Source organism: Ctenopharyngodon idella, chromosome 11 (assembly GCF_019924925.1).
Source record: "Ctenopharyngodon idella isolate HZGC_01 chromosome 11, HZGC01, whole genome shotgun sequence".
Lineage (NCBI taxonomy): Eukaryota > Metazoa > Chordata > Actinopteri > Cypriniformes > Xenocyprididae > Ctenopharyngodon > Ctenopharyngodon idella.
Window position 1 is genome coordinate 26,750,413 of NC_067230.1, and position 10,979 is coordinate 26,761,391.

The 10,979-nt window shown below is 34.5% G+C and overlaps 1 protein-coding gene across 1 annotated transcript; it reads left to right on the forward strand.

The window, feature by feature from the left end:
• Positions 1 to 1,341: 1,341 nt before the first annotated feature.
• Positions 1,342 to 7,336, forward strand: LOC127522944 (uncharacterized). The gene is made up of 16 exons (XM_051913309.1): positions 1,342 to 1,555; positions 1,638 to 1,711; positions 2,452 to 2,754; positions 2,840 to 2,917; positions 3,369 to 3,407; positions 3,553 to 3,600; positions 3,690 to 3,743; positions 3,826 to 3,873; positions 4,872 to 4,901; positions 5,020 to 5,106; positions 5,216 to 5,234; positions 5,342 to 5,373; positions 5,471 to 5,502; positions 5,586 to 5,652; positions 6,394 to 6,422; positions 6,500 to 7,336. Exons 2-16 carry the CDS (start codon positions 1,657 to 1,659, stop codon positions 6,590 to 6,592), a joined length of 1,014 nt encoding a protein of 337 aa, XP_051769269.1. The 5' UTR covers positions 1,342 to 1,555; positions 1,638 to 1,656; the 3' UTR covers positions 6,593 to 7,336.
• Positions 7,337 to 10,979: the final 3,643 nt, after the last annotated feature.

Sequence of the window (10,979 nt, forward strand, 5' to 3'; positions counted from 1 at the left end):
CTGTAGGTTTTTATATAGGAGAGTCTGGAGGCAATTAAGCTTGACAATGACTCTTGTGGGTAACGCATTACAAGTAACATGTATTATAAAATCACCAGATTACTTTTGATATAATGAGTAAAGTAATGCATTACTTTTTAAATTTAAATTAATATTTGAGTTACTTTTTTTAAAGGGGTCCCTAAGATTTCACTTTTTTAACTTTAGCTAGTGTGTAATGTTGCTGTTTGAGCATAAAAAACATCTGCAAAATTACGACGTTCAAAGTTCAATGCAAAGGGAGATATTTTTCTTTACAGAAATCGCTTTTTAAGGACTACAACAAACGGCTGGTAGGGACTACAACGAGCTTCTTCCCAGGTTAGTGACATCAAAAACCCCAAAATTTACATTACATCACAAACCCTGCCCCCAAGAACACGCAACAAAGGGGGTGAGGCCATGTTGAGCTGCTTTAGAGAAGAGGAAGAGTTGTTGTAGTAGAGTGTTGTTGCTATGCCGTCATTTTATGCTGGACTGCTTCACAAACAAGGGTCAATTCAATGCTGGATTTGCACAAAAGATTAACATGACCGCACATGTTAGTCGTTGAGTTGAGCCAACTCCACAGCAGCTACATAAATCTATCCAATAACCATTTAGAAACGTCCAGTTGCATTCTAAAAGTTGTAACTTGTTCCTGAGTCTCTCCATCAGTGTTCGACTCTGGTTTTAACAGTGTAAGGCTGAACGCGTTACTGACAATCGTCATTTTGGCTGCGTGAGATTCTCTAGCTTTGTTGTTGTTGAGCAACCGAAGCGTGAGCTGTTAAAGCTCCACCCTCTTCTATAAAGGGGGTCGGGAGCAGCAGCTCATTTGCATTTAAAGGGACACACACAAAAACAGCATGTTTTTGCTCACACCCAAATAGGGGCAAATTTGACAAGTTATAATAAATGATCTGTGGGGTATTTTGAGCTGAAATTTCATAGACACATTCTGGGGACACCAGAGACTTATATTACATCTTATAAAAGGGGCATAATAGGTCCCTTTAAACTTTCCATAAAAATTAACTAACGTAATTAGTTATTTTTTTAGGGAGTAACACAATATTGTAACGCATTACTTTTAACAGTAACTTTCCCCAACAAAAAAAGTGTTTCTGTAATAAATGTAATATGATATAGTTAGACTAGGCCTGATTATTTAACATTCTGTAGACATAAAAATTTGCTATCCAGTAACATTAAATCTTAGCATGATTCATAATGTAACTTTAAGGACCACTGCACTTCTCGTTTTCCACTTCTGTAGAAAAACGGTGATAACAAAAGCTAATACATAAAGTGAAAGTGACTTTGTGAACTTCCTTTTTAAATGTCTTCATCACCACCCTTGTGAATTACCTGTTTCTGGAGTTTGATTCTTACTTTTCTTATTTGTGTGATCCACTTGTCAATTCTGATTTCATTCTGAGATTGATACATGGTAACTGGTTAAATATAATGTTTACATAGCACAGAATTCTTCTACAGACATGTCATGTTGAACAGACATTTCACCCATTTTGAGGTAGGTCTCATTACCTACTTCCCTCTCTGACACTTACTGAGTAGTGTCTATTGTTCACTTCTAATGTAATGTTTGTTCACAGTGTCTTCAGACAAAGTGAAATGGCCCTGTTCATCTTCATAACCTTTCAGCTTTTACTGCAGGTTAAATCACAAGGTAAGTGATCTCTCATACTTTACAATGATGTTAACCCAGCTAACAAAAATATGTTCTAAGAATGTTTTGCTAATGTTCCCATTTGGTTATGTAACTCCATTTTATCATTTTGCAAATATTATGGGAATGTTACTTTTGAATGTTCTCTGAATGTTCTGAAACAAGAAGCAACATTTAAAAAAAGTTAGACGAACGTCCAACTAAAACGTTTCAGAAAAAAACATAAACAATGTATAAGTAATCTTTTTGTGCTAATGTTTTTGAGAACATTATTAACAGTTGACCAAACATTCTATTAATGTTACTTGGAAGAACGTTTGTTCATAACTTTGAGAGAACCATCCCAGAATGTTAGCTACAGTTCTGAGTTCCCGTTCATTTCCCCCCTTGCACAATTATTATGAAGAATATACATTTTAGATCTCTAGACTTGCCTTCACAAATGTTGAACAGATTAATAAATAGATGTAATATTTATTTGAACATTTTTATATAAACCTTGGTGTCTTAATCATATTCAAGAGTCAATAGTTTAATAAAACGATCTTGTCCAATCATATATATATATTGTGTATTAATTTACATTGACATTAACACATGCACAGACAATTTGTATGTTTTTATGTATTTTTATGTATTTATTTATTTAATTTAAAATGAATTTAAATTGTTTTGGATTAATAATTAATTGTGATATTTTGTTGCAAAGGTGAATTTATGGATCTCATCTTTTTTTATAGGTTTTCCGCAGGCTAACCTGACAATATTTCCTACATCTGCCACCTCTGGAGAAAAGGTGCAGATGGAGTGTGGAGGTTATAAGAATCATCGTGTATCTGAATGTATGTTCTACCCTGAAGGACAGGAGAGCTTTAAAAAACCAAGTGCATCGTGTAACCTCACTCTTACCAGCACCGAACTGATCCTGTGGTCACATGATGCAGAGAGTTCACATGTCAACATATCCTGCTACTATACTGTGTATAGCTTAGCAGTAAATGAAACATCTCCTCATTCCAACAAAGTCTCAGTAAGGGTCAGAGGTGCGCTGTTTAATCACAAACTATGTGTAATAGATAGATAATGTGGTTTATTATTTTTCAAGCTGATGTTTTTGTATCTCATAAGGTTTGGCTGCCATGTCATCTTTGCCACCGATCACAGAGGACAGCCCAACTACACTGACCCCCAATGGAACCACTGAAGGTGGAATCTTAGCATTTTTAATTGAATTTCCAGCTTTTCTGATTCAACTTGTATTAATTTACAAATGTGTCACATAAGAAAACACTAAGGAGCATTTCAGTTGCTTTACCCCGGTTAAAAACCGCATTAAAACATTTTGATTCCTGTGTTGACATATTTCCAATTGAAACAGGAAGTTGGGGTAAGGTGGCTGTCTTTAAAAACTGCCGATATGCTTTAGGTTACGTCATAGTCATAAACCTTGTATTTGCATTGGACAAACATTTGTATATGCCCTTGACAGTAAAGAAAGACTGTAAAATGGAATGTATATATCTGAAAAAAGATAATTACGTGACATTTTAGGAGTATAGACTAATAGCTAAGGCTTTTTAAAGCCAGTATGTGTCTTTCTTATTCCAGCACTTTCTAAACTGATCATTGCGTTTTCGTATATAAACATTAATTTCAGCAAATTTATCCACTGCGTCAACAATGGACACAACAACACGTGAGTTGCCTTGACTGTACAATTCACCAACATAACTCTGTTTCATCTTATTGTTATACTTGCATTATAAAAGGCCATTTAAAAACTATATGTCTATTAATAATGTTTAACTTGTAGTGTAACTCCTGTTCTTTGGTTTCAATAGCTTTGGCTGTAGCATCCAGTACTGAAATCATAACAGATCCGATAACCAGTAAGTGCTTTTCTACTCATAATTTTCCTCTATTTATCAAAGATTTTGATTGGTTGGCTTTAAATCTACTTTTGTTTTGTTGCTTACAGATATGACCAGTCTAACTACCAATGACAGCCAGAGTTCAACAGGTCCTGCAAATGGTAAATCTTGAGGTCTTCTCTTCTAATCTGTAACATTACTGTAGACAAAACACATTTGATTGATTTATTTACAAATCTTCAGCATCCCTGGAATCGACTACAGTTACTGAAACTACAGAACATACATCAGGTAACTTAACTACAAAAATGTTCTAAGAACGTTTTGCTAAAGTTCTTATTAAACATTATTTCTGTATGTTCTTTGAACGTTTAAAAGTTTTTTTCTTTGTTATACAAACGTTAAGGAAACATTCCATTTTATCATTCTTCAAACATTATGGAAATGTTACTTTAGACGAATGTCCAACTAAAACATTTAAGAAAAATTGATTTGATAATGTTTTGAGAACATTATTAAAGGTGCTGTATGTCATTTTTTGACTGTACTAAAGCATAAAAATACCGTAATATGTTTGCAGATATTCAGAAGTTCACATACTCATTTCTCTGAAAAACAATTGCTACAGAAATGTGTGTCAGAATGTCTGTTTTTGTTTGGGTTTGTGTGATTCCGCCCACTGCCAATTTACACAATAGTATTTTGACACCCCGGATTGCCAGTTGGAGTAAAACACAGCGTATTGCAGCCATTGAAGCCATCAAACAAACTGGGTCCGAGATCACAGATTCTACCCAACTTAAAAGGCCTCAGCATTCATATAAAAATCTCTGTGAACGGGAGCATATTAAAATGCATATAAATCAAAAGTGTGTAAGTCTCCTCTCCTTCTGTTGTCAATTGCACTCGCTCCTGTTGTGTGTCCTCAATATGGCACCCGCGTGAGCAATGAGTCTGAGGAGGAGTTGGCAGGGGAAACAACTCTCTCCAATATTTTGAATTTGGACTGCAGTATCCATTTCAGCTGCTACCTGTCAATATTACAATACGGCACCTTTAAAGACCAGATAACTTTGCACGAACATTCTATTGATGTTACTGGAAGAACGTTTGATCATAACTTTGAGAGAACCTTTCCAGAATGTTAGTCAACGTTCTATAAGAACATTCCTTGTTAGCTGGGAAATTACTATTTTATATTGAGAGAGCTGAATATGTTATTTAAACATGTTGAACACATATGCTAATGGACAATTTCTCTTTTATACATTTTCTCTTGATGATTAAAGGCCCTGAAATACTTAAGTACTTAAATAAAAGTAAGTAACTTTACTCAGATGCTTATCTTCTGTAACCCAGTGGCAGCATTTGACACTATATATACAGTAATGCAACAGTGAATTAGTTGCTAATCTTTTATATCTTTGTCTGGCACAGAAATTTTTTTCTCTATTTCTGTGGTTGCAACTGGTGGAGGAATTGTACTGACTGGACTGTTTGGCATCTGTTTATACGGATGTACACGTGAGTTTTAAAAAAAAAAATCGGCATGATTTTATGGCTTATAGTTTTAACATTCTGGTTGAAAAGTTGGTCAATTTGACAACTTGATTTGATGTTTCCTTCATTGCAGGAAGGCCAAAGGACGAGAGGTAAAGATGTTTCAGAGTTCATTTTGTGCATATATGAAATAATTGGTGAAATTATAAGAAAATAAGGCATAAAGAGGTGCACAAAATATATTTGTGAAATTTACTAGGATTTGGATTGAAAGAAAGAGTAGAAAACAGGGTAAGTTTTTACTTTCCCCTCAAAACGTAAGTCATATCTCACTCAAAATAAAAGTCAAATACACGTTAATGTCAAGGTTTGCCATCTTGGTTTGTAGGAGTTCCTTTACCAATGGCCGGTTCAGACTCAGTAAGTATTTCTATCATTATCAACCATTAATGGGATCATTTTAATATTTGACACTATTGAATAGATCAATCTTTGTTATTTAGTCTGGTGAGGAAGATACAGCATTTTACTCAACCATCAACTCTGTACAATCCACCTCTCAACCATCAGGTAAAGAGTAAAACCAATCCCCTCCATATTATGTACTATATTATATTTTGTGTATTATTTTCATATAAATAGCATTATGATTTATTATAGGCTACTTATATAACACACAGCAAACAGGTTAGAGGGATTTGCAAACCTTTGCATTAGCTGGCACTGAGATGATTTCATATTATTGGCTTAATAAATAGGCTCCAATCAGAATCATGAAAAATTCCAAACTATTTCAGTTGGATAATATTCATGCTGCTTATTACACCTTCTGATCTGCCCTTGTTTTGATATAAATGTGTTCAGCGTGGATGCTTGTCAAGCTCACAAATATTTTTTGCTATATCTGATAAAAATAATAGGTTACGCTATTTCGATGGTCCACTTTAGACATTCTACTAACTATATAACTTATGTCAATAACTCTCATTACAGTGTTAGTAGACTGTTAGGTTAGGGTTAGGTGTTAGGGTTCAGGTTAGTAGAATAAGTTGACATGTACTTGCAAAGTTACTTATAGTCAGTAGAATGTCTGTTGGGGAGCATCAAAATAAAGTGTTAGCAGATATTAAGCAGACAGTCTACTAATACTGTAATGAGAGTTAGTTGACATGTAGGTAGTAGAATGTCTAAAGTGGATCATTGAAACAAACTGTTACCAAATAATAATTTTGCTAATTTTGCATCTTACTGTTATTCTAATTATATACTATCATGGTCATTATTTGATATCTGATGTGTCTTGTTATGCAGGAAACAGTAAGAAATCAAAGCAAACCAAGGTAAGTAAATCAGTTGGTTACACATGTACATGCAATTACTGTATTTATCCTCATTTTAAGACTCACTTTTTCTCCAGATGGAATTGAATCCTTTGTATTACACTGTCCTCAAACAACCACTCGTCTCCACTGACAACAAGGATGTTTACAGTGTGGTGACGGTCAACTGACAGAATCCAACTCTGCCCGCTACTATTTTAATTTAGAACAGAATTGATCAGTCTTCATTTTAAACAGAATTTAATACTCAATAGCAAATGCATGTTAAACATCTGCTTTCTAAACAATACAAGACTTTCAAAACTGTCATAGATCACAAACTTCAATCAGTTCACTTGTATTTTCACACGTGTAGCCACATCAAAAAGCACAGCATGAATGCATACTGTTACGCAATGCTTAACAATTATACTGTGTTATTATGAATGGCAGTTGAATGACTCTGAATATTTTCACCTGATGTTCATCATTTAAAGCAACTCATTTTGACTTTCACTCTTAGAAGAAAAGGTTTTCTCATATTTCTCAATTTTTTTGCCATATTGAGTCAAGAACTTCGGGATTCTATGTAGAACCCTTTTGAACCTTTGTTCTAAGAGTGAGATATTTTTGCATGGTTTTTTTTGTCCATTTCATTTGATCTAAAATTCCCACTTCCTTTTGTTCAAATGGTCTCATGAGTTTTTTTGTCAGATTAATTAGTAAAATTTGAATTGCTGAATAATCATATAAAAAAGTTTTCTGGTCATAGCATGTCATGGGAATTAAAATACAAAAAAACTGCTACACATTTGTACAAAAAGACCTAACTTGTATTGTTTGCTGTTGGATTATGTAATAGCTCATGTGTCTAATTCGAAAAGAGATCTTTATGTTTTTGTGATTAAACCAAAGACCTAATTACTTTTTACAAACTTTGTTTGCATCATTTTATGTGAAAGGAAATGTTCAAATGAACAATTCAAATACATTCACTGGCTGTGTTTCTAGTGTGGCCAGTTTTGTATGATGAGCCAAATCCATACATTCACACAGTTTTTGTTAAATGAATACTTTCATTCAGCAAGGATTTAATTTATCAAAAGTGACACTTAAAGCATTTATAATTCAAATATCTATTTCAAATAAATCCTGTTCTTTTGAACTTTCTATTAATCAAAAAAAATCCTGGGATTTTAGCTGTATTTTTGACTGGGTTCACAATAGCAATGAGCTCATAACGTATTAACTTAACTAAAATTATACTTTTATGTTATTATAACTTCTGTTTTAAGTTTTATAAATCACAGTTTTCAAGTTTTTGACAGTATGACGGAAAACAGAGTTGGTCAAACAGAGTTGGACAAAACTCAAAATACGTACCAATACGTACATGTATCACTGCAGTTTCTAAAAGAAATGAACACTAGAGGCAGTAAAACAAGCACTAGCAAGCACTTTTAATCCTTTTCACACACAATTATGATTACAGGGCCAGAGTATGGATTAATAAAGACTTGTTTTCACACGGCTCCTTGCACAATAATGTTATGACCTCAAAACACTTTTTACCATAAAGCTTGATTTGTAAATTAATATATTTTGGAGTTTGCATCACTTACCCAGCTGCAATTGTTCAGTTTTACTGACATAACAAGCTTGCTCAGTAGCTCAGCTGGTACTCAATTGTACTTGTAATGCGAAGATCTCGGGTATGACTCCCGTGAAAGACGAGTAATGGTAAAAGGGCTCAAAGACAAGAGTTCAAAAACAAGCTAAAATGCCATGGTTACGATTGTGTTTTTATGTCACATTTGCTTTTGTTAACACTATCGGGTAGGTCTAGGATTTATTGTAGGTGTCTGTTATTAAACGCGATGGAGCATTAAGCTTTTAGCACCACTCACCAGACATTTCAATTCGGAACTACGGTGATACATAATAAAACATTGCCATATCCATGTTCATCTGTTCCGGAAAAACTAAATACGCTTTTAGCGGCACTCACTGGACATTCCACTTTGAAACTGTTGCAAAACGTGCATGACACAACGTATTTTGCATTTTTACGTTTTTCTAATGAGCCTGTGCAGCATGATCTGGCACAACAGACAACATTCTGACAAAAGGCAGAGAACACAGGGTGAATAAATATGGAAACAAATGAGGAGAGTAATGAAGGAGGACAGGAGGGGTTAGGGTCAAGACACTAGACATGGGAGCACATGGCACATAGAAACAAACATGACTGAACCCATGTGCTGACACCAAACAAAAACAAGAGCACCTGGCCAAAGACAACTCACAGGCCAGACACTCAACAAAAACACACGAAAACAGTCAAGAGCATGCAGTGAGGGAGTGAACAATCAAACCGTGTGTTCACAATAAAAGAAGAAAACATGGAGCATGAATGTCTGGACCCTGACAGTGAAATTAAACCAAACTATACAGGAGTGCCGGTGTTATGGCAGAGGAATAAATCAATAAATTAAAGATTTAACAACATGAATGACAAAAAAACATACCTGCTTAAAGATACAAACAGTCTTTTATACTATGTGATTTTGCCCTTAACAATGTTATAAACAATGCAATTAGCACATGCTTCAAGTTCACCAATGACATAGAAAACTAATCATAAACTTAAAGTGGGTCAGTTGTGGCCTAATGGTTAGAGAGTCTGACTTGTAACACAAAGTCTCAGTATCAGCAGGAAATGTAGGTGGGGCGAGTGAATGAACAGAGCTCTCTTCTCTCATTACCCACAACCCCCAATTGCGCTGCACGCAAAGACAGGATGATACATGTGTGTCAGAGTTCTCCAAAAAAAGACCAAAAAAGACCAACCTGAGTGACAGAAGGAACCTTGACACAGATATATGCTATTTGTAGCTCCATGTCTGTTCAACCCTTTACACTTTTGCAACCACACTGCTGTCCTGTGCTTCAGATCAACACAAACCACTGTGAGAAATATACTGAGACTTTAAGATGCATCATATTCTGACCTTCCCTTTAGCATCAGTAGAAATGATGACAGGTAGAGGCGAGGATCTAAATGGAAAGGGCTGTTTAATGAACAAACAAAACGATAACAAAAGAACCAGGAGTCAAAGGAAACAGAGAATGCAGGAACACAAAAAAACACGAAATACATCTAATGTTACATGCACAAACGTACGACTGACGAGGAACAGGAGAAACACAAGGGCTGTTTATACACAAGGGGTAACAAGCAACAAGACACACCTGAGAACAAGAAAGACTAATCAATAAGAAAACTGCTATTCTGAATAATAATCTAAACCAGTAAAGGAAATATTATAATTTCTTTTTTTTAAATTTATACATTTTACACATTCTCATTCAGAATATTTTAATCTACTTATAAAGTAAAACAACACAAAACTGCTATTCTGAATAATAGTATTCTTTACTCAGTTTTCTTTGATGCATTTTAAATTTGAAAAACTGGTTTGTCAACATTGAATCAATGAGACTCTGTAAAATCTCTGTAAAACACCTTTACTTTTCTCAATGCAAACAAACATTAAAGTAAACCTAGAAATGGCCCCATTTGATGGTCATGTGGTATATTCAAATTCTGATCAATTTATTTTCCTGCACACTATTTAACTGATTTAGTGCAGTTAACTATATTAATTTCCTTATACCATATAAACATGGATTAAAGCCTTATTTTTTCTTTTGTCAGTCTCGTGGCTTTCAGTAGTGCTGGTTTTCTCTGGTGTTGGTTTATTTCTGTCTGGACTCATGGGATTCATCTGTCTCTGCCACTTTGACAGTAAGTTTAGATATACATAAACTGAGCTCCATGATATAGGAACATGATAATAAAGTGTGTATCTGTGCAGGTTCTGATGATGTTCTCACAGAGGTGAACTACAGCTCCTGCCAGGTGGAAACAACATCTCTGTTAACTTCCTCTGTGTGCTCCAAAAAACATGGATGAACCGCTTCATTTCTTCACTTGTTGCACCTCTAAAGAGTAAAACAAGTACAGATAGTATGATAGTATGTACAGTACAGTAAAGCTACTGAATTCATATACTGATCAGCAGGCCAAGTCAGAATCTGTGAAGGTTTTCGTCTCATTCTGATTTTGGGAGAAAATGGGTTTTATGTTGGTAAAATTTATTATATGTAACTAAATGGCACCTTCAAATTGGCAAAAATATTCAATAAATATGTATTTACACAAAATTATTAGTGTCTCGTTCATTTTGTCTATATTATTTTTTCTGTCAAATTACTGTACAATCAGTGACTAATGATCAATGCTTCCATATGATTAACTGATTAGATTTTTGCATGCAGCAAACTTGTACTCAATGTAGAGCTGATTATTAATGTTTAATAGACACTGACCAAAAAGTAATTGTTTGCATATTAGTATATTTTATATTTAAAGGATTAGTTCACTTTCAAATGAAAATTATCCCACGCTTTACTCACCCTCAAGCCATCCTAGGTGTATATGACTTTCTTCTTTCTGATGAACACAATCAGAGTTATATTAATAAATATCCTGACACATCCAAGCTTTATAATGGC

Coding starts and splice junctions, on each gene's coding strand:
- LOC127522944 (XM_051913309.1), top strand. CDS start 1,657: ATGGCCCTGTTCATCTTCATAACCTTTCAGCTTTTACTGCAGGTTAAA. Junction 1,712..2,451: donor ACTGCAGGTTAAATCACAAG/GTAAGTGATCTC, acceptor CTTTTTTTATAG/GTTTTCCGCAGGCTAACCTG. Junction 3,408..3,552: donor AACAATGGACACAACAACAC/GTGAGTTGCCTT, acceptor TGGTTTCAATAG/CTTTGGCTGTAGCATCCAGT.